General features: G+C 44.5%; 1 protein-coding gene across 7 annotated transcripts in view; it reads right to left on the bottom strand.

Annotated features, from left to right (window-relative positions):
* The window catches only part of Cdon (cell adhesion associated, oncogene regulated), an 86,531-nt gene that overhangs the window by 21,252 nt on the left and 41,187 nt on the right, over positions 1–24,092 (bottom strand). For 5 of the 7 annotated variants that reach the window (XM_006242791.5, XM_006242792.5, XM_063266036.1 and 2 more), the window contains 9 exons: positions 23,062–23,415; positions 17,148–17,437; positions 16,142–16,316; positions 13,958–14,089; positions 9,879–10,082; positions 8,980–9,161; positions 8,418–8,523; positions 3,717–3,839; positions 350–571 (listed from right to left, as the gene is read on the bottom strand). In XM_006242791.5, coding sequence (XP_006242853.1) covers positions 350–571; positions 3,717–3,839; positions 8,418–8,523; positions 8,980–9,161; positions 9,879–10,082; positions 13,958–14,089; positions 16,142–16,316; positions 17,148–17,437; positions 23,062–23,415 — 1,788 coding nt within the window. Of the gene's footprint in view, positions 1–349; positions 572–3,716; positions 3,840–8,417; positions 8,524–8,979; positions 9,162–9,878; positions 10,083–11,256; positions 11,271–13,957; positions 14,090–16,141; positions 16,317–17,147; positions 17,438–23,061; positions 23,416–24,092 lie in introns of those variants that run through there. The other 2 variants (XM_006242793.5, XR_005487905.2) reach the window with 2 other exon arrangements.

Here is a 24,092-nt window from a genome sequence, read left to right as displayed (position 1 = left end):
GTCAGCAGCCTGAAGACATTCCTACAGTGGATTCCAGAGCTGATGCTCAAGCACTCATCCTCTTTGGTGGTCCGACAAAGCCAGCACCAACACAGCTATTTACTTGGAGACCTGCTTAGCTTTGGCCTCGGTGTTTATTTCTATTGGGCAATTTAATTTGAGGCTCCACATGCTTTGGCTGGCAGCATGAATGGTTCTAAAGTCACCTCCCCTGAGTGGAGAGAGTATCTAACAGCTTTCCATTCCATGGCACAAATATGTGAGAGTGTTAGGAACCAATATTTATTCTGACAATATTTTTTCTACCCATCTTTAGAAAAATACAAGGAAATACTTGTAAATGACTCACTCTGTATGGCGCTCTGTTGGCGACTCTTCCACAGACACAGTGCAATGAAGACCAGAAGAATGAGGACCATAACCCCAAGCACACAGCCGACGATGAGGTACAGCATGTCGCTGCTCCTGGCAGGGCTGGTTGCAGGCCCCACGTTCCCTCCGTTCCCTGAAGAACTGGGAGGAGTGCTCAACTCTTTCATGGGATACTCCGATGCTCCGGGAACTCGTTTCACTGCATGGAATATTTTTTTTTGAAAAAAAAATATGTTAGCGTGAATACAGAGCTTACGAAATCGACTCTCTGAAGGAGGTCTGGCTAGGAATGCAAGCCAGTCTGTTTAGGCTCTTTACAGAGACGCTCTGACCACCAGTGAGTCAGAGAGAAGGATCCAAATGGGAAATTCGGATCTGCCAGAGTTTTGGTCCACACATTTTTGAGAAATTCTAGGAGCCAAGAAACATACAAATTGGTTTGACCTAAACAGCTGTATGATGACCTGCTGAACTGTACCCGCGGAAACTTCCAGGGTTGAAATAAAATACCTTAACTTATGGATGGAAACCCCCAAAACAACCAAAAACCAAAAACTCTTATTCTACATGATATATTTTTCTCTCAATAAGACTGGGAATTAGTGTCTTATTTCCACCATGTAAAGAAGTTGTAAAACACATATTAAACAATTAGCTCTGAACTACTATGGCATCTAAATATATTCCAAAACACCTGCATGCGTCCTGTAAGCATCTCCAATGAAACGTACTAGAGTCCACGGTCTTCTTAGCTACTTCCTGGGTATTCTGGGAAACTGTGATCCCAAATGCTATTTCACAAGTGTGATACACATCCCATTCTCCTGTCTGCAAGTCATACATGTTCTTACTGCTCTAAATGTCAGAGTAAAGTCCCACTCTGTCACGAGCAGACTATAGTGGCTGACAGCCCATTCTCGGGAGGCAGGATCCCTGGATATAAAATGAGCTCTACTACTCCGTCACTTTCACCCCCATGAACCACACAGCAGGGATCCAGCTTAAGGCTGTAACAGAGTCCTATGCTTGTTTGGCTGTGTCCAAACCCAGGTAGGAGCGTAACCATCATGGTAACGGCATTGGGAAGTGGAGCTGGGGATTAGGTCAGAAGGTCTTTATCCCCACTGACAGGGCAACGTCATTACTGTCAGGGTGGGCTGCTCATATGGAAACAGGTTTGAGTTTGGAGCCTTTTGGTTTGGTCTCATTCCTCTGCTCTTCCACCATCCAGCACTTGGAGGCCCTTGCCAGACTGTCAGCACTGTGCTTCCCAGCCCCCAGTCAATACATCTCTCCTGGCTGTAAACTGCGGCTGATAATGAGGCACGCTGTTCTGAACGTGGCTGTAAGACTAGGAAACACATTACAACACTGTTTTAGTCCCTTCCTCTGTGTAGTGCTGGCGATGGCATGCACCATTTTCTACATGCTAAGCAGGTGCCTTCTCTCAGAGCCGCAACCCTATACCAGAATTGTTTCCTATTGTGCCTGGCAAGAATTACATATATAATTTTGTGTGTGTATCTATGCACATGTGTGCTCAGATGCCCTTAAAAGCCAGGAGACAGTGTTGGATCCTCTGGAGCTGGAGTTACAGCACCCGTGAGTCACCCTACATAGGTGCTGGGAGCCAATTGCTGTGCTCTGCAAGAACAGCCAGCTCTCCGGCCCTGACAGGCTAACCGCATGAAATCTAAGACCAGGACCAGGTGAACAGATGTTTAATGTGGATTTAATGGACACTTTTTTTCAGCAGAAAGACTCATGGTTGAAACTTTATGAGAGTGAAGTAAGCCTGGCTTCGCAACTCGGTCTCCAGTATTCCTTTCCTTACTTTCAAATAAAAACAATTGTAGCTGACACTGATGGCTACCCTGAATACTCAACAACTTCCTTCTTCCATGTTACCTCAGTCTTCTTTAAAAGATCCCCCTTAAGGATTGGAGATAGAGTATATCGCAAAGCCCTGGGTTTGAGCGCCAGCACCATAAACTGAGTATGATGTTACATGCCTATAATCTCAGCATTTAGGTAAGAGGATCAGAAGTTCAAGGCTTGGTATAAAATGATGAGGAGGACGATATGATGGAGGAGGAGGAAGGAAGGAAGAAGAGGAGGAGAAGGAGAAAAGAAGAAGAACAACAACAACAACTTAGAAACAGGCATTGCCAGATCTCAGCCTGACTCCAAGACTGCATGTAAAACCAGACCTGCTCACTGTAAACAGTGTTGTACCCAGGACCTCGCTGACACCCAGGAGAAGGCAAAGAGGACAGAGAAGACAGAGAGCGTCCTACATGACCTCAGAACTGGCTTCCTACTTCTCACTAAGCATCAGGACAACAGATATCCGCAGCAGGGACTTCAGGGTTACCGACAGTTGAGAGAAGCCTCAAGGTGACATACAGACTTTCAGTTCTGCTTGATAAACATGCAGATTATCTGTTTCTCCTATTCTCATGTGTGTCTTCTCCTTCTAAAGATCCTTGTACAGTCATGCTGTGTGTGCAGGTAGAGGTTAGGGTGACAATTTAGAATCTGTGACTGCTACCTTAAACATAACACAGCACATACTTAAATATGTGGCTAGTACAGCTATCTGCCATTCAAGAAACTGCTTTAAGCAGATTGCTGTGTTGGTAGCTTGGTCCCCAGAGTGGCCATGGTAAGAGGTGGTGAGACTTTAAGAAGGTAGAGAGCCTAGAGGAGAACTGCTAAGGTTTCAGTTGATTCTCATGAGGGAGCTGTTATAAAAAGGACAGGTCTGGCCCCTGACTGGCCTTTTTGCCTTTGATGGGCTTGCCAGCTCATCAGTCCCTCTTTCCTGCACTCCTATGGTGGTGAAGCCACCTGTCACAGGTCTTCACAGAGCTGAACTGACACTAGTTAGCATCACGCCCTTGACGTGGAGAGCTGAGAGCCAGCAGATCCCCCTTGCCTTACAAAGTTCCCAGCCTCGGACTTGAATCATCAGAACTGTAACGCAGGTGTGGTACTTTCCGTTAACCGTCAATAGTTTTATTGATATTTCAATTTTCATAGAAAGCAGTTAGCAAAAAATCTCTACTCTCTTCTTGGAGAATAAGAAAAAAGAAGTGACTTGCATATAGTCACATGGAAAGTAACGGGCTTTTCCCACTAACGTTCACGAAGACATTTTTTAGATAAATGCCCTAGCCAACACCACGGACTTCTATAGGGACAATCTAAATTCATACACCTAAGAACTCATCCAAAGCAGAAATCCCCACAGAGAAGTAAATCAGCAATCCTAAGACGTGATCTAGAGTTTGGAAATCTAGCAACTGGCCAGGGGGGGACACAAGGGCCCAGGCTTCGCCTACCTTTAGTCTCGCAGATCATCACGTTGCTGAACTCACTCTCTCCTCCTTCATTAAAGCACTGCATCTTAATGTCATAGGAGGTCTCTGGCTGCAGGTGACCAATGGTGTGCCACTGCTTTGAACCTAGAGAGGAGACGAGGGACTGGCTGTAGTCACAGAGCCTGGATGACACCGACGTGCTTATTTGGTATTTTCAGAATGAGATTTGCAGAATCCCTTGCCATTTCATACAGCTTATGAGATTAAAAACATGTATATACACACACTCCACGTAGGCATTTCTCACTGCATCACGATGAGTAACATTTCTACTAAGTAGCATTTAAAGGAGGTGAGGAGATAAACTCAGTTAAAGGGTATCTGTGTGTTGGTAGCAATACTTGTTTTATTCAAAATTAGTGGCATAGAGGATAAACATCTCAATCCTCATTTCAGTCCAGCAAGTCCAGTCACTATGCCGGTCCACTAAAAAACCACGGTACAAATGACAGCAAGCAGTACCCAGCCCTCAGAAGGTGGCCAGCTGCAGAAAAGGCTTTCACAGACCTCCCTTCCATTACCGCTGACACATCACAGGCTGACAGTCAAACACCTCAATAAAGAGCTGAGCATCCACAGAAGGCAAGCTCGGCAGTGGGAACCACCCCTCAGCCTCCGCTCCTGAGGCCACGTTTCTTCCGAGTCAGGGTCTTAGACCCATACGAGTGTCTCCACTGTTAGGATTCTGTTATCTGTGGCACACGGCCAAAGTTTCATTTAGAAACACTCCCAAACCGAGCACTCGAGTGTAAATCACCCTCCGTTTTCACTTTCATGGATCTGTGACAAAGTTTCATAAACAGGGACACTTTCGCCAGATTTAATTAACTCTTCAAGTACTCTTAATCCCTTTTAGAAAACGACTCTTCAGACTGTCTCCAATGTTTCCTAGAAATCCAAGCATACCACCAACCGGTTTAAGAATTAATTAAAGGGAAAGAAAAAACAAAAAACCACACCACATGCATAACTCAAATCTGCCTGGCTGACAGGACCAGAATCACAGGCTCCTTTCTAATTCAACGCAGACAAAAACATTTCAGCCCCTTTCCAAGTCACTAGCACAAAAACCCCTCGTTCACACAGAGTTGCATCTCACAGGGGAGAAAATCAGATTGTCTAAGATCGAGTGTCTCAGATCGAGTGTCTTTGAGGGGCTATAGGAGTGGGTTCTAGACTCTGTATATATTCTTATACATACATATTTGTATGTGTATATTATATACATATAATATATATTATATAACACACACACACACACACACACACACACACACACACACACACACACACACACATATGCTTGTAAAGAGACTTCCTCTGGCCCAATGTCCCAACTTGCTTTTGATTTTGTTTTGGTCAGCTGCTTGATTTTTCTTTCATTTAAGAACTGGTTGAAGCTAGAATGAGCCTATTTCTAAAATACTAAAACATCCCATAAGACTACTTCTTACTCTACCTTGTGGGCTTTCCTGCTTCTACACCCCACCTACAAACATCTCCATTAGACCCAAAGGACTAGTTAAGACTTCAGAGAACCAGTAACAGTGGAGGTTAAGCTTCTGAATGGTTTTTAGGAGAAAATGGTTACAATATACACCTTCTTAGATTTATATTTCCTTGCTCTGTCCAATGTTTCCAACAGCAAAAACTATAGGTTGGCAAAGAGGAGGAATTTTTATATTTAATACGTAAGGCAGCTATGTTGGGTCTACAGCCAGTCAGTGGGGTACACCCTCTGCTAGGCTTCACAATTAGAACCCCAGAGCTTTAGACACCGATTTATCTGGAACTCCATTTAACAAGATAAAAATACTCCACAGAAAAACACTGTCAGGCTGAGAACATTTGTAGTTATCTAAGTGTGGCAAAGAAGATGAGAGAGTGTAAGAAACCTAAGTGTTCTTATTGTAGTCTTTATAACTGACTCATTAGAGGGAGGGGGGACCTAAATTTTGGATCAATCCACACATAAGTATCCAAACCTTTTAAGAGCGTTTTAGGTACATACGTTAAAGAAGTATTTTGTTCCTGGTTTTGGAAGAATAAACCCATAGCCTTCAACTGCCACAGAAAGAATTTCAAAATGAAAATAAGCAATAAGCAAATTACACAGCACAGCGGCTCCCACTTAAACATCTAACTGCTCAGTGTGCTACATTTATAAACAAGCCTGCTGAGAGCCAAGAGAGCCGCCCATCCCTGAGCACGCTATCCATGACGTGCTGTTAAATGCTCTTCTAGTCCCAGGCTCTCACTCCCATCACAGAGGTTTATAAAAAGTCCAGATTCCTCTCAAGAGCAGAGTTTAAAAACTGTTAACGCACAGGGATTACTAGAAAGTACAGAAGGAAGGCAAGGACGAGGGAGAGACACAGAGCTGCTCATGTCACCTAACATCTGCTTTGTTTAGAACGATCTTATACTGAATGTTTAACCTATGTCGAAAGTTTCAAAAATAAAAATCTGATACCCCCATTCTTCTAAATCATCTAAACTAAAACAAAGTCTTGGGCAGAACAAAATGCAGAGGTCATAATTATCTTTCTGTTTTTTCTAACAGCCTTTTGATTGACAGAAAGTATGCAAACTGCAGAGCCACATACTCTAAGGACACTGCACTGAATGGTCACAAAGCAGACACCCAAGGCACGGATGTCTACACAACCAAGTCAACACCGCTGCATCCTGCTGTCTCCTGCTGCTCCTTGTGTCTCCTTCTCTCCCCTAAAATGGCTGCCACCTTGACTGCTGAGAGCACAGAAGAAGCTTGCCACTGACAGTTACAGAAAAGGAGAAAGAACCATCCTTTCATTCAAAAAAGACATGTGCAGCCACCCTACTCAGACTGTAAGGTTTTTATTATGTTACAAAAGTAACTCCACTGAATATGTCCTAAAAGAAATCCTACGTCGGCTGGGAAGATCACTCAACAGTGAGGAGAACTAGATCGTGTTTTAGAGGACCTGGTTTGGCTCCATCACACGGTAAGTTTCCATCACGTGGCAGCTTGCAACTAACGATCCACAACTTCAATGCCAGGGGATCTGACGCCCTCTTCTGACTTTGTAGGCACCAGGCATACATGTGATACACATGTGGTTAAAGTACTCATAAATACAAAATAAGATCCCCCCCTAACGCTGTAATATTTGATATGAGACAGCATACTTAAAATTGATTTTTTTAAACAACTACGCATTTAGTGGCAGGAAGTCATATGGCAAATCCTAGGCTGATAAGATTTGCTATACCATGTATTTATGTATGCAGGGATACACACACACACACACACACACACACACACACACACACACACACACACACACAGAGACACGTATGAGATAGAACTCTGGGCCTGGCACATACCACGCACATGTTCTACCACTGAATGATAAACCCAACCAAGACATTCACTATTTCAAAGGATCAGACCACCTCTGGACTAACAACAGAGCTGGGAAGAAGTTTTCCTCTCGCACCAAGAATCCCATCTAAAATAGTACCAAGAACGGAGCATCAGGTTTATGCTTGCTGGAACCTATTACCCTGTGAGGGAACCTAGAATTTTCTGCAAGAAAATTCTCCTCTATATCATGTCCTTATAACCATCTGTCTCGATTGAAGCAGCTCCCCTCCCACACAGAAGTTTGAACACAGTCTCCTGTTGCTTCTGCCTATTTCTACCCCACCCACAGACACTCCAGTGCACTTTTGCTGGGCTCCATTCACATGTCCATTGACTCATCCAATACCGAATGCCTCACCATTGAAGGGCTGGGAATTCAGCTGAGGGAACAAGGATCCCACGTCTAAAGTAAGTTAATATTTAGTAAGAGAAATATATAATTTCAGATACTCGTAGTCATATATCTAGACTTAGATTAAACGCTGTGAAAGAAGCACAGAGGGTTTAATTTGGGCTAGAACTTTGAGGAAGATCTGGTCTGAGCAACAGGCACACAAAGTCCCAAGAGAGAAGCATGAGAAACCCATGGGAGGCATTAGGAAAGGGGAATGGTGGGCACCAAGAACTATCCTGCATCGAGGACTTAAGGCTGGTGTCAACATTGGCACTGCAGAAAGATACAAAAGGCATGGCTGTGGGTAGAGATGTGGGTCAGCAGGTCACAGCAGTTACCAGGCCACAGGCAACATCCGAGATTGTACTGGAAATGCAGTCAAGGAACAGAGTTGACACCCTTCACATCTGGGCTGTTTCTTGTTTCCTTTACACAACGCTCCAACTCCTCGATATCTCTAAAGGTGGATAGTGTGCTTACTATGTGATTGTCCTAGCACAGAGGTCTACAGACTGTTTGAGCAAGACTTTTTTTTTTAATACAGTAAGAAGTTGCAACTGATGTATACATTCAGGTCACTGGTCATTAAAAAAAACAAATAAAACAAGGTCAAAATCCTTTTCAGAGAACTACTGACAAAGTCTCTTGTCCCATACTTTTATAACTGTCTCTGCAACGAGGTCAGGGCACTGTTGCAGGGGAGGAGAGACTGGGAAATTTGGGTTACATGAGTACAAACTTAGTAGCCCATACCAGCTCCTTTCCAACTCGGTCTCAGCCTAGGAAGATGGGTTCCTGATGTTTAGCCCCTCCCCGTAAAAGCATCCGGACGAGGGTCCCAGCTTACCCAGAGACTCACCTTCCACAACATCCCTCTTGTAATCACTGTCATTGTCACTGTCTGTTGGCCGGTAATAGATATAGAATCCTTGAATGGGAGTGTTATTGTTACTTGATGGAATATACTAGAAAACAGAAGCAAAGGCTCGTCAGAGGCAAAAATAAAAGCAACATCCTGATTTCCTTATCTATAGGGCAATGTTTCTCTATCTTGGTTTGGCAATATATGTACTGGCCATTTTTGAACCCGATTCAGAGATAGTCAAAGGTACATGAGCAATTAGCTTACTACGGAACTAAATATAAATAAAACAGTATGTACTTCATTAGCTTAAAAAAAATAGATGTATACTGGTTCCAAAAGAATAAAGCATAAAGTGTTAATTAAGTTAACATTTGGACGAGAGCAGAACAAACAATGATGCCATTTTTACCCTATGTCTGAGCATAACATGCTGCAGACAAACCTCAGTGCCCTCCCACTTCTCTGCAACTGAACGTTCAACAGCTCCGAGCATCACACTGCAAGAACACTGCACTGCTGACGTGAAATCTCACTAATAAGGTGTTCACTCACGTACCGTCCATTTTAGCATGATCTGAGTATCGCTGACAGCCTCTGTGTATGCGATGTGAGGTCCAGTTATGGGGCGATTGGAAAAGCGATTTGGGAAGCCAGCCACCTGGTAGGGACGGGACGCCGAGCTCCGAAAACTCTCACCGTAATGGTTGATAGCAATGACCCTAAATTTGTATATCGAACCTTGGGGGATGGGGCAAAACCAAAACACACGTAACTTTTAAAAAGAATTGTAACAAGGCTATGATGCATCTAAAGAACAAATTAAAGTCCTAAACCAAGTTTCCATATCACTCAAATGCAACCGATGGGAAGTTTTCAGTTCAGAAAATGTTACTTAGTTCCACCCATATCTAAAACTGCTGCCTTGTCCCAACTAAGTTAGACACAGACATCTACAAAACTTTCGTATATTCAAGATTCCAAAAGCAAAAGTGGCCATGAGCCCAAACAAAAGTTAAGCTTATTTATTTATACTTTTTTTGCTCTCTTACAGATAATATTTTTAATAGACTCAAGAATTGGGATTGGAGAAGCAGTTTAAAATCTAGAAATGGAGAATGGTTAAGGGGTGGGAATGTGGCTCGGCGGTAGAGCCCTTGCTTAGCGTGGACAAGGCCTTGGCTTCAGTTTCCACCACTGAAGTAACGCCAACAAAAATAGTTAAGCAGAGTCTGACACCCACAAAGTTAGACACAATGAGGGGTGTAAAACTGTATTTGTGATCAGATTCCAGAGCATATTGAAGGCACAGAGGGAAAAAGGCCAGGAAGAAATATAACAAAATATAAACAGAATGTATGGATGGGTATAGTTGGCCTAACTGACTCTCTTCTTTGTATTTTATTTTCAAAATGTGAAACTGTTATTGTATCAATAACAACAACAAAGTATTATTACCTGGCTCTAAACTCCGGACTTCCACAGAGAGTTTGGAAGGAGGGATGTCTTCAGCAGCCACCAGCCAGTCACTACTTTTCATCCGCTTATATTCCACCTTGAAGGCAGTGATGGGAGAGCCGCCATTTGCACGGGGAATCCAGGTGACATAGACTGAGGTCTCCGATGCCATCGAGATAGTAGGTCGATCTGGTGCCTCTGGGACTGAAAATTGGGACACTCATTTTTCCAGCACCATGATGTCAGAGACAGGAATAACCTAAAAACACTCTGAGGGGTAAACCCCAAATGCGGTGTTAAAGGTCCCTCATCAATGTTTTTTGTCATTGCTAATAATATTACAGCCTGTCTCCCTGTCCTGTCTAAAAGCTAGTGGGAAATAAAATGTACAAGAAAGGAAACACAGGAAACTGGAAGGAAGAAAGGAAAATGATTACATATATAATTAACTTACGAAGAAGGAAAGTTAATGAATGTGATGGTTTCTGCTTTACTATTTTAGATTTATGGCTAAAGCAGTCTACACGTAATTATTTGATTTTGGCTATGACTTATAAACAATGCTAACAAATGTTTTCTCATTTGAAACCTTTTCCAAATTAGAGCCAACAGCCTACTGATTATTACACTGTTACCATTATTATGTCCCTTTAACAGGTGCCTCAAGGTCTCAGGAATTGCTGGTCTGAAACCAAGTCTGTCAGCCCATGCATGGATATAGTGTGTTGAAATCAATACTAACAAGGTAACAAGGGAAGAAGACAGGAACAGTGCCACAGAGAGACCGTGGCACAAACACAGAACATTAATTCAGAGGGCCACGGCTAACAGCTTGCAGGGACAGCTTGCACAATGCTGTCCTACGTGACAGGTTAGAAGGACTAGACCCTGTGACATTGGGAGTAAGGTCACCTGCATTTAAATCAGGGGCCTAACTTCCCTTGCTGAACCAGCAGTCTAGTGGTTGTTACTGACTTCCTTCCTGAATCCTACAAGGATGGCCCACAAAATAGTTGCACACACTCCAGTAAACTGCCATTCTGCCTCCCCATCAGCTTCCTGTGAACCCTGTGGAATCCAGTTCTCAGAAGGCCAGTAGGTTTTTAAATGGACACAGAAGGGCAACCTGGGCCACAATGCCACAGTATTGGTGAAGACACTAAGGAAAGAAGCCTATCTTTATTCTGAGTCCATGTTTCCCAAGCATGGACTTGTTTTATTTCAACATCTCTTTAACCCTCCCTTCTAAGAAAGTTGTAAGAAGGACATCACATTGAACATGGTTCTTGTATGCAGAAAACCAGGGCGTTTTACAAGACAAATGGCTTAAGGGATAAACAGAAGAAGGCATTAGCAGGCAACTGTGGGTGATACTTACTATATTCCTTTCCACTAGAAAGCAATGGAAACAGAATGGGCAGAAAGGTTAATGCAGGTCTTTACAGAAAAATCAAACGACTGTCTCAGGGTGACTGTGCAAGATGCGACCTCACCGAATGCCACAGGTCAGAGAGGAAAAGGTCGCTGAGAAGATGTCTACAGAGGAGAAGACAGACAGTCTCTGCAACAACAGTAGCTACATTTGAAACACTGCGGACTCCGACAGCAGCTCCACCACTGTCACGCTGAAACCTCGGAGCCCGTTTTCTTATCTGGAGGGCAGACATGGTCTCCTCCTCAAGAAGGTGTTATAACCAGAAAGCAAGTAATTTCATACGCATATTTCAGCTTGGAGAACTCCAGACTCATAATATTCACCTACATCCATAATCTTCACTTACAAGCTTTTATCATCCATGCCTCTTGTAAATGCTTCCTTACTGCCTGCACCCAAGCCTCCTCCTCATTCATGCAGATTCTGTTACTCTAACCTCAGCTGTAACCCTCCCCCTTTACTCTGACCTCAGCTGTAACCCCCCTTAACTGACCTCAGCTGTAACCCTCCCCCTTTCTCTAACCTCAGCTGTAACCCTTCCCCCTTAACTCTGACCTCAGTTGTAACCCTCCCCCTTAACTCTGACCTCAGCTGTAACCCTCCCCCTTTCTCTAACCTCAGCTGTAACCCTCCCCCTTTACTCTGATCTCAGCTGTAACCCTCCCCCTTTCTCTAACCTCAGCTGTAACCCTCCCCTTTTACTCTGACCTCAGCTGTAACCCTCCCCCTTTACTCTGACCTCAGCTGTAACCCTTCCCCTTTACTCTAACCTCAGCTGTAACCCTTCCCCCTTAACTCTGACCTCAGCTGTAACCCTCCCTCTTAACTCTGACCTCAGCTGTAACCCTTCCCCCTTAACTCTGACCTCAGTTGTAACCCTCCCCCTTTCTCTAACCTCAGCTGTACTTCAACTTCCTTATTCTAACCTTAGCTATACCCACTTCCTTTACTCTAACCTCAGCTGTCCCTTCCCTCTTGTACTCTAACCTCAGCTGTCCTCTCCCTCCTGTAGTCTAACCTCAGCTGTCTTCTCACCTCCTCTTTCGTTCGCTGATGTCATCTTCATGTTTTCTAGATACATCTTTTGTATTTCTTCCTCTTTAAGTCCCTGTATTTCTTCCTCTTTAAGTCCCTTTAGGATCTCGGTTTTTTCTTTTGTTTTGTATTGTATTGTTTTGTTTGTTTTTTGAGGAGGTAACATGAATGCAGTCCCCCACTACCACAAGACTATACAGTCAAGTTTCCAACATTTGGAGAAATCATAGGGGTCAACCCATCCCCAGTGTAATAAAGGAACCTTGCCCTGGGGAAAACCACCTTCATGCTCCTGGGGTATCTCCCTTGCTAGGGCTCTTCATAGCTCTCAGGAAAAGATTACATTTTTTTAAAGTCTTATTTTATGTATTTGTCTGTTTATTTGTTGTGGGTGAGACATATGACACAGCACACATGTGGAGGTGCACTCGCATGAAGGTCAGAGGACAGTGTGTTCTTACAAACTGTCTTTTCTCTTCGTTCACCATGTGGGTCCTTGGGCTATCAGGCAATGAGTGTCCTTACTTGCTGCCTGAGGTTATTCTTTTAAAGAGTTCATAGAAGACATGGGCATCTGCCTGTACCTCATACTATCATCATTGCCACCTGTAATAATTCACAGCAAACAAGATCTAATCTCTACACTGAGTGCTCGGCATCATCTGTCCGTCTGCTGTTTGAGGTATCTTCTTCATCTGAAGGCAGTGTTCTCTTCTGAGGCTTAACTCAAGCTGCCAAGCAGCTGTGTGAACCATTACATGCCCTCCTTTGCATCAAGTGGGTGAGTTGGGTATCTCTCCATTGCTTCTGGAATCCCAGGAGTATAAGCAAAGGCAGAATGGACAAGCTGGCTGTCCCAGGTGTGCCTGCATATATTACACACTCTGCTCTATGGGCTTAGTGGGTTCTTCTTTTTAGGAGTCAACTCCCTGGTGTGTGTTTAGATGTCTGGATCACTCACTATACTTCAAATCTTTGAGATCATGGATTATTTCATCCCCGCTGTGCTGGCAGCTAGTGACTTCTACATGTTGGGTTAGGTAAATAGTAAAGCATTCGCCTTTGAGCTGTCGACTTTACTCTCAAAGCGCTGGCATTCACTTAGTATTGTGTTTAAGTAACTGACAAGCAGATCTGAAGAGAGGATCCTCAGGTAAGGAAAGTTCATGGCACTGAAGAGGGCAGCTCATTGTACTAGACTGTTTTGTTTGATATCAATTCATGGTAAACTATAAAAACCTAAGGGGGAAGCATGGAAACTTGTAGATCATAGAAGCAAATGTTTAATGTTCTGTACGTGTCCTGAGTTAGCATAATTACAAAAAGTGATTTGAAGGCAGGGTATATAGCTTTGTGGTACAGTGCCAGCCTAGCATACACATGGCCCTGGGTTTAATTCCCAACATTACACACACACACACACACACACACACACACACACACACGTGCCCGAACACAATCAACACACATACACCACATATACATAACACATATAAAAAATAGATAGGCAGCATAGAACACAACCTTAATAACAAATGTCCCTATCCTACCTCCCCAAAGTGAAAAAGAACAGTGGCATTTATAAACAAACAAGATGAAGATTCTTTACCTCCACTATGCCTAGAGGAATCCGTAAGCACAACTCCAAAATTGCTGTTGGAAGCCTCCGAAGTTACAGGCCGCTTAGGGATGCCCACAGGTGGAAAGGACGCCTGGGTGTTTTTTGATGATGCCATCTTTTCTGTAAAGTATTTTTTTAAAAGGCAATAAGCTTATATATGCAAAATAAAAACCAAAATGACTGTGAAACATAGCTAGCTATGAAGATACATGTGTCTGTGTCTAAACACAGTACCTCCCTTATACTTAGCTGGTGTCAGGAACTAGGACAAACGCTGTCTTTCTCTGGTACTGTTAAGAGAGCTCTAGCTGTGTCTTCGTGGTACTACTTTAATTGACACATGTGATGGTTGGATTTGATGTAAGCTTGCCACAAGTTAGAATCACCTGAGAATGGCGCACTGTGTGAGAAGCTGAGGACCCACCCTGAGGCCTGGTAGCAGCCCAGATTTACTTAATCAGCTGCCCTGTCTGTGTCTGTCTGTCTATGTCCTTGCCTATAACTGTCTGTGTCTGTCTATTTGTCTATGTCCTTGCCTATATCTGTCTATGTCTATGTCTGTGTCTGTGTCTGTCTATGTCCTTGCCTATATCTGTCTGTGTCTGTGTCTGTCTGTCTATATCCTTGCCTATATCTGTCTGTGTCTGTATCTGTGTCTGTCTGTCTATATCCTTGCCTATATCTGTCTGTGTCTGTGTCTGTGTCTGTGTCTGTGTCTATGTCTGTCTACGTCCTTATCTTATACCTGTACTGGTTCTCTTCTTCTAGAGAACCCTGACTACTAAAACAACCAGAGCAGGAACCCTGAATGAGGACCTGAGCAGAGGCTCTGGTTAGCCCATTTACTTTTTGTTGCACATATTCATTCCAAAATAATAATCACAATTAAGGAGTTTCTGTTAAAGCTGTTCTGCAGAAAAATAATACACTAATTTTAATGTTTTAACAAGCAAAAATGAAGTTTGTTCCTTGTTGTTTTCTAGTTTTTAAACTGAAACAGCTCTTCAATGGTTCTAGGTCACACTATGAACAACTAGGAACTAGTAGTGAAAACTTGACTGAGGACTCATTTCAAATGGGAAGTACTCATTTCTGCTGAATAGTGCGTAGATGAACGTCATTTCCCAAAGTCACCGAATGCACCCATGTCAGTCTTCAGAGGCCATTTCTTTTCCAGCACTGGCTTCTTCAGGGTTCCCCTCTTCACCCCTGAAGTATTTTCCCTTATCTGGGCCACTCTGACATAGCCTCTTCTACATGGACTCCCTTCCCCAGATGCTCATCAGGAACGCATCTGTCATGGTACTGCTCACATTGTTCTGTTTCTCCTTATCCTACCCTGTTCCATTACCCCTGACTCCATTACCCCTGACTCCAAATGTTCCATCTCCTCTTAGCTCATAAGGCGTCACCAGAAAAGACTTAGCAAGTTCCACAGAGTATTGAGCCACCGAGGTCCCGAGCCCCACCCCCCACACACAGACGTCTTCCCACTTTGCTCCATCACACATCACAGCAGCCCCTTTGGTGTTCCTGGTGTGCACACTTGACTTAGCACATCATTCTTTGTGCCTTTGTGTGCCCTAGTCTGTCTGCCAAGAACGAACCCTCCCTGATGTACAGAGACCTTCCACGTCCCCTTCTTTAAACATCTTGCTGCTGACTGATACCGAACACCTCCCTGGACACCTACTTACAGTAACTCCAACCCAGACACTTCCTAAGTCCACCCCGTAGCGTCTGAGAACTTAAGCGTGTGCTCCTCCCATCTGGACTATGAGCTCCATGAGGACCGGCTTCACTGACATTCTACACTGCCTAGTGCATGGCAGGGTTTGATAAAACCCAGAACCAAACTGAATTTTGTCTAGAGTTGTTACTTGAGTGTGCCTTTTACCTTCTCATCAGAGTGTATGCTCCACTGCTGGACCTCAACCTGTCTGATTCCCCTGCCTCAGCCATCTGAATGCTGCTCATTGTGAAGTTGCAAAAATATGTATGGGATATTACACTGGTATCAATAATGCAACACCTAAACGCAGCCCCCCGGAAAAGTACTACAGTGTGCACAGATAACAGACTTATGTCTTAGGATGTCTACTATCCAACAGGATTCTCGCTAATACATTGGCATTAAGAAGCCGGTTCACTCTGACGGAAGAAGGCACTCACCTTTGCTGGTCCGGAAGGTAAGCATGGCAGGCTGTCCTTCGCCGACTGCACTTCTGGCCACCATCAAAACTTCATAAAGGCTTGAAGGCTCCAGTTCGGTTAGATGCAGCTCGCTCTCACTCCCTGGGACGCGAACCGTGTGCCAGCTGCCTACCGCACCACTGCCGTCGTCCAGCTGCTCGAGGGAAACCAGAATGACGGGAGATGGGTGACAGAAAACATTCCTTCCCAACAGCACACAAAGTAGCACTTATCTAACTCCGGAGGAGTCTGCAGATGTGATCTGGTCACTGTGAGTGAGAGATGCAATGCCCTTCATCTTGTGAAATGCATTGATCTCATTAGGGTTATAAGAGGAGCTTTTAAATTTTGCTTTAGTGTAAACCCGCAGAAGAAATCATAGCACCCAAAGAATCGACACATAGAGGCCCAAGCATGACCAAATAAATAGCCAAGCCATTTCAGATTCTAGTACTAGTAAGAGGCCAGCCCACAATGCAACGGTCCCAGATGATGCCAGAGGACCTTGCCCCAACAGGCACTCTTTATTTGATGAGTATTCTACAACCTTAGCAAACAACAGAATTACGGCTTTCAAAGGAGCTTACAGTGTCTGAGGCCCAGTGTGTAAAAACAGGAGGTTTGATAGAAAATGTTAAGTGACGGAGGCCAGAGACAGAGTTCAGCGACAATCGCTAGCCTAGCTTGAAACCTTCCATCCCCAGCCCAGGGTGGGAAGTAGGAAAGAAGGGAGAGAGAGATGGAGGGAGGGAGGGAAGAAAAAATGTTATGGTTACTCTGGATTAGACTTCAACTTGGGAAAAAATTATTTATACTCCATCCTTAATGGTTTCCTAAGATCTGTCAATCCAGAATGACTAGTGAGGTTACCTCTGACAAACATATTCCGGAACACTCTCACTTTCTACCATAAACGTACAACAGAATAAGTAAATGTCCCACATCATACTCAGGGTTAAAAAATGAGAACAGAAGAATGAATTACCTTTCGGTACTTCACGAAATAGGCGTTGATGGGCATTCCGCCATCCCTCCCCGCCCTCCACACCAGGGTGTATGTGTCTGGCATGTGGGTCTGTGGGGGGCTCAGTATGTTAGGAGCATCGGGGACAGAGGCATTTTTCTCTGCTGGCAATTCCACTCCACCGGAATGCACCTTCACTGGAAACAAGTTCAGCAAGCCGGACTCTGAACCGTCTCGTGGGTCTCGTTCATCGTTCTGAGAAGCTTCGGAGGGTGTGACTGGCTCTGCCTTTGTGTTTGTTTCAAAAGGAACTGCATAGAGGGAGAGAGGGATAAGGGGACACTGCTTAAAGAAGTTTACTTTCCCAGCATCTTCTACCCAGTGCTGACATTAGGAGCAAACGTGAATCTGAGAACTTAAAACTAGTAACGTTTCACCGTTTCGTACAGAGTGACATCCGATGTCTATTGTCAACCTGTCAGCTCACTGGAAAGTAAAGGCTGTCTGGGAAACTAGCAGCATGATGCTGGTGAACAGACTTATTTTCACTTAGCTCTGCGTTGATATTGAGTTTTTACAGTAACAATTTGCCAACCCCATTTAAAAGGACTTGGCGAGTTTAACACAATGGACAGTGCATGGAACAGAGCGTCACTGAACAAAGAGACTGAAGAAGAACATGGGAGATGGTGTGAGGGCTCAGTGGACAAAGGCACCTGCTGCCACACAGGACAAGCTGCTTTCCATCTCTAGAACCCACGGAGTAGACTGGAACCAGCTCCTTTGAGTTGCCCTCTGACCTCCTCATGTACGTCCCTCCCCATGTACCATAAATAAATGTGGTGGGTTTTTGCTTTTGGCTTGGTTTGGTTTAGTTTGTTTTCTAATGGTCAGCATTGCTCTCTTGCGCTCCAGGAAGTTACTTTCCAAAGTTCCTTCCCAGAATTCCCACTTACACAGTGCCCTCCGGCCCTGCGTGTCAGCCTAAGCCTCAGGAAGTCCTGGTTCTTCCACTTCACACTGCCTCAGGCTTTGGCCACCACACAGGCATGTGCCAGCTGGTCTTGTGTAGAGATTTCCCAAACAGGGATGGAGATGAGGTGCCACTTCTACACACGTCCACAGGAGAGCGAGGCTACTTTGGCTGCATCCCTTGGGATAGCCAAGTTACCAATTGCTAACCCCGAGCAAGCGAGGCAAAAGAAAGAACGGCCCAGCTGCATGTAGCTAACAGAACAGAACAGAACGGGACGAAACAGCAAAGGGGCCGTGTCACTAATCTTTTGGGCAGTCAGTACTCATCAATGTGTATCCAATTTATGAGGGGGAATCTTGGCAGGATTAATAATCTCCACGGAAGCATGCCTCTGGGCACGTTCACGAAGCCCTTTCTAGACTGGATTAACTGAGGTGGGGACCTCACACTAATCTATGGGCTGGATCCTGGGCTGAAAGAAAAGGAGAAAGCCAGCTGTGTACCACATTCCGCCTCTCTGCTTTTTGGCTATAGAAGTGATGTGACCAGATAGAATCCCAGCCCGGAGGAAGTAAAACGGGCACAAAATCCCCCTGCTAGCCAAGGAGCTACTCTGCCACGGCAGTTGCTGGGAGAGGAAGACTTGGTTTTAATGATGTGGCCTCTGGTAGGTAAACCACAAACCAGAGCAGACCCCACTCCCGAAACTAGCTGGGTAATGCAAACTGGACTTCATGGGGAAAAAAAAATCTTCAGGTTGATGGGAAGCGATGGTAAGGAAGAGAGGGTCATTATGGGTACAGTTGGAGAAGGGAGAGTAAATATGTTCAAAATAAATGGTGTGGTGTTCTCAAGGAATTAAAATATCATTTAAAAAATTGCCAGTCTAAAGATCGCTAGCTAAGTCTCAACACTGACTTGCAACATCATTTAGAAGGTAAGAATAATGTATTTTCACTTTAAAAAAAAAAGGGGGGGGATTCAAATACCCGAAACTACTGAGTACAGAAATTTCTGTACCAAGAACTGTGTAAGATGTTTAATAATCTCATTTAGTTCTCGGGTGGAGCGGAGGACTTCCTCCTGCTTTACAGATGAGGAGACGGGGTTCCAAACCAAGCCGAGAGCTGGAGAAGAATGTTAGTGGGCAGCTGTGAGAAGGGCGGGGAAGGTGCGAGAGATCTCTGTGCAGACAGACAGAATGCCATTGTAATAAAACCTAAGGATTGACAGCTCGCTTTCTCTCCAGTGCTATTAATACTGGCAACAAAAGGTCCCTGTTATCCACTCCTTCGAGGAGGAAGGGGAAGGCGTGACACGGAGACACCGCAGAGACTACGACACACAGCAGTTACCTCTACGATGAGGTCAGAATCCTGCTTTAAAAAAAAAAATAGTGGGTGTGATTTTAGAACCACGACACATTAACAAGAAATCCCACAAGACCCAGACTAACAGTGTAAGGTCAGGTCCCTGTTAGTGTATGAAAGAATGTCCTAGAATCATCCTCCACCAAAGAAAATAAGAAGCCAGTGTGAAACAGTGCAGAAGAAAACTAATTAAGTTCACTGAGACAACTTGAAAATATTGCTCCTGGACGGGGCGTGTTTACCTAGTGAGTCAGCGAGGAGGAGACACTCGGGTGGATGTTGTGCCTGCTGGTGATGAAAAATGAGCTCTAACCAGAGGGGATTAGCTGTGGCCTGGGTGGTGGGGAAGGGCTCTTGTTTCATTGGTAGTTTCCTGGATCCTCCCAGCAGCTGACCACTGGGAAGTGGTGTCTGGCCACAAAGGAGTGTCCATACCGCATGCCTCAGTTTATAAAGAAGTGTTAGGAAGGACGCTAGTCTACAGCCTGCCTCCCTGAAAGAGCATCACAGCTCCGTTTCTGTTACTCCAGGTGCACTGCGGCCCGCCACAACTCTCAAAATGGGGGAAACTGAGTAATCTCTACTGGTGCGAATCAAAAAATTGTATTAGATACTGGTTGAAGATCTTGGCTCTTCATTTTATCACGATAAACTCATTATCAATTAAAAATATTAAGCTGAGAGAGTACGTTTAATATTCCCATGGGCGCCATCGTTTGGCATCAGCATACTACAGCAGCTATGTCTCCCTCGCCTGGAATGGTTGACTGGGAGGAACAGCTCTCTGCTACTGCCCAGCGTCTCTAGAGTACGTCAAAGGTCTTCTCGCCAGTCCAGGAAAAGGCCAAAATTCAAAGGGCTGTTTCCACTGAATGTGTATCACTTTCCTACCTCTGTTTTAAATCGAAAAATTTCAAGAGGAATCATCTTAGATTGGGGACTGTCTTGATTTTCAAAAGTGCTCACGGACAGCATGTCTATCTCAGTTTGCCTTCGAAAGGATTCTGTAACAGGCAGAAGTCTAGGTCTGTATCTTGAAAGCCGTGTTTATTCTTTGTAAGATTCATGCATTTATACATTGTGTTCTGATCACACTGGCCCATCATTACCTCCCTCCCATTCTCAGTGTCCCCTCCCCAGTCTCTCTCCCAACTTCACGTTCTACTTTTTTTTTATTTTAAGGAAAGATTTACTTTGGTTTGGTTCTTCGAGACAGGTTCTTACTCAACTCACAGTCTGGGCTAGCCTTGACCTTGCAGCAATATTCCTCCTGCCTCAGTTCCCCAACTGCTGATTGGGGAAGCTTAAAGGTAGACTGCTTTTGAATTAGGAAAAAATACAGCAATGTTACTAAATTTAGTAAGTCTGAGTACAAACTAATATAATGTGAGATACAACTATACCTGACCAACATATCACCATGTGACTGTTCACAGCCACACCGCACTGCAGGGGACCTAGGCCAGCCCCCATTAGAGTTTGAGCAGATACAACTCACTCTATAATGCTATACATCCAGGAGCTCAGAAGCTCAAGGTCTCTGGAAAGAAGGGAGAGGGAGTTGTCACCCACTTTCAGATCTGGCTTACCCTCCCCATAATAAAAAAAGGAACTGACAGTTACTGCTAGAGTTTAATGAGAGTCAGGTTTCTCTGCAAAGAAGCGCACTACTATGTACAATCAGAGCTTTAATAAACTCAACCAGGCCTTAATAATTCTTCTAGAACACAGAAAAAAGACCATGTGGGTAGGTTGTGGCTTGCAGGGTTTATTGCTCATTAAAATGGCATTTACCCGGACAGGATTCTGGAACAGAGGAGAATGTTAAAGATCTCATCGAAGCAAGTCAGATAATGGAATTTAAGGGTTTTCAATTTCTCATACTTGAAATGAGAACGAAAAAATAGCTAGTTCTGTCAGTTATAACCATAACATCTACATCTTTTTGTCCTGCTGTATATTTGCATACAATAATCAGGCCTGCCAAGTTCTACCCAGGCATCTCCTATAGACCTGCTAGCAGCTATAATACTAAACTGTGCCATTCTTATTTTGCCCAGTAGAATACATACATACATACATACATACATACATACATACATACACACACATACATACATATATAGTGTCATATGTTCATATATTTAAATTTAATAATACTCAACCATCTCTCTTTGAAACTCCTAAAGTTACTAAAGCCAATTAACTACCTCTTCCTGCCACAATGAATAACCACATTGCCAAAATGAATAATGGTAATTTGTCAGTAATTAGACAGCAATCATCATAACCTAATATGCTAAATTTACAAAATATTTTCTATTACCAGGCACCATTGTCATAGCCTTCCTGTCCTGGCCTCTTGGACTTGCTATAAATCCTATGAACAGCACTCTAGTGACGTCAGGAGGAAGCAGAGTTCAGCAATTGGCCTCTGGTTGGCACACCAGGCATCACTTCAGCACAGCCTTCAGGCTACACGTCCACACAGTGTGCCCCACTAACATCCTTCAGTCAGCACAGCACATGCGAGAACACAGGTTCCCTAGATTTTGCACACATCGCCTCTGGCCTCTAGCTTTACCCAGAGCTAGAGACGCCTTATTTACCAGAGTAAACAAACGGCGATGTTAACAGCCAACTCTAGCACCAGTGCTTTCCTGCCAAGACCACCCAAGGCTCCTCCTCTGCTTTAAGGACATCTGTGGAGGACAGGACAGGCGAGAACACCCATGAAAGCCTGGACTCTGAGCTAACTAAAGCAGGGCACTCCGGAGCCCCAGAGCCACTATACAGAGAGAAGAATGTCAACTTTGGGATACACACTGGCCTGGATCCCACAGGCTCTATGACCAGTGGAGACGTCGGAGGACCCGGGAAGAAAAAGTTCACATACAGCCCTGCTAGGAGTATCTAAGGCAGGAACCTCAGTGTCCCCATACTGAAACAGTACTGGATACCCCACACCTCAGCAGGCAAACACAGCAACAATCTACTCAGCTGACTGACAACCAACTGATAACCAGCTTAACAAACCACTCCACCATCCACTGCCCTAACCTTGGGAGCGCTGCTCCACATGCCACTGACGTGAGGTCAGAACCGGAATACTTCAAACATCGTATGTACCTGTTGTCATCATCGTGTCAAATCACTGGGATATAAAAGCCATTCCATATCCCGTCAGATAACTGAGATAGCCACATATAGGCATTTGATAGGACCCTCAGTCTACCTTCTCCCTACGCGCTAACCCTTCAGACTTTGAATCCTGCGCCTCATGTTCTCCTCTGAAGACTATGTGAAAAAACCCCTTCAGTACCCTCAAAACTCAAAGCCATTAATAACAAAGACGGACTGTATTTTGAGCTCATTCCTAAGAATTAAATGAGAAATGGAGACCAAGGCCCACCTGGTTCCCATACAGCAAAACAACCCTAAACACAGTCCTATGTTTCATTGCCACAGGGAAAACATACACGCATTAAAATAACCTTTCAAATCATCTTTTTCTCCTGCTACAAAAGGGCTCTGTTCTACTGAGGGAAAAAAAAAACAAAAAACAAAAAAAACGCTAAACACGACTCACCGACTGTGAGGAACGCTTCTGACTGTGTGCTGCCATGTTTGTTCACAGCTTCGCAAGTGTATTTCCCAGCATGCTCCCAAGTCACTGCCTGGATGGACAGAGAGCTCGAGCCCGCTTGGGACATGATGAGGTAGACAGGCTCCGGGTCCAGGTCCCCAGGTCGGAAGAGGTGGGACTTTCGAGATTTGGACCTAAGGACCTGAGATGGATGGCTGGTTATCAATCCATGGCGGCCGTACCAATGAATGACCGGGACAGGCTCTCCTGTGGCATTGCAAGACAAAGTCACGAAGTCTCCGTCCGTCACCTCTACGTTTGCTGGGGCGGTGACTATGACAGGCCTCTGTCCACTGTCTATTAGAAACACAATTCACATCGTCAAAGCTGGTTACACGACAGCATCTGCCCTGCAGAGTGACTCCACCGCACGGCAAAGACATCCCCTTTCCGATTAGCTATCTCGGCTCTCACCCTGTAAAACTGACAACTAGAAGCAGAATGTTCCAGAGCCAACAGAAGCTCTTGCCTCCAAGACTAATGACATGGGTTCGATCCTGGAAACCCACATGGTTGCAAGGAAACTAACTTCTCAAGTTGTCCTCTGACCTCCACACATGTGTACACACACACACACACACACACACACACACACACACACACACACACAACTACATGATTCTGAGAAGCAGAAAAGGCCGCAAGTAAATGTGTAAGGGGAGGATGAAGTTCTGAGGGAATGTTTAGGAATTTGCAAAGCCTTCCCAGGTGAGTTAGGCCCAGGGAACTGGCAAAGCCTTGCTCTGCTACCTGTGTGAATGTTGACAATGGATGCAAAAAAAAAAAAAAAAAAAAAAAAAGAAAAGAAAAGAAAAAAAAAAACCACCAACAACAAAACCAACACAAAACAATAGTGGCTTTGACCTCCAGGATGACTACAGCCTGAGTCTGCTCGTGGAAATCCTCCTGAGACCAGCCAGGTTATTGCATTTTTAGGTGCCCTCCAGTAGAGTGGGCACAGCCCAGCCAATGAG

This window comes from Rattus norvegicus, chromosome 8 (genome assembly GCF_036323735.1).
Source record: "Rattus norvegicus strain BN/NHsdMcwi chromosome 8, GRCr8, whole genome shotgun sequence".
NCBI classification, from domain to species: domain Eukaryota; kingdom Metazoa; phylum Chordata; class Mammalia; order Rodentia; family Muridae; genus Rattus; species Rattus norvegicus.
Note: the sequence above shows the minus strand (reverse complement) of the source record. Positions and strands in the feature narration are given on the sequence as shown.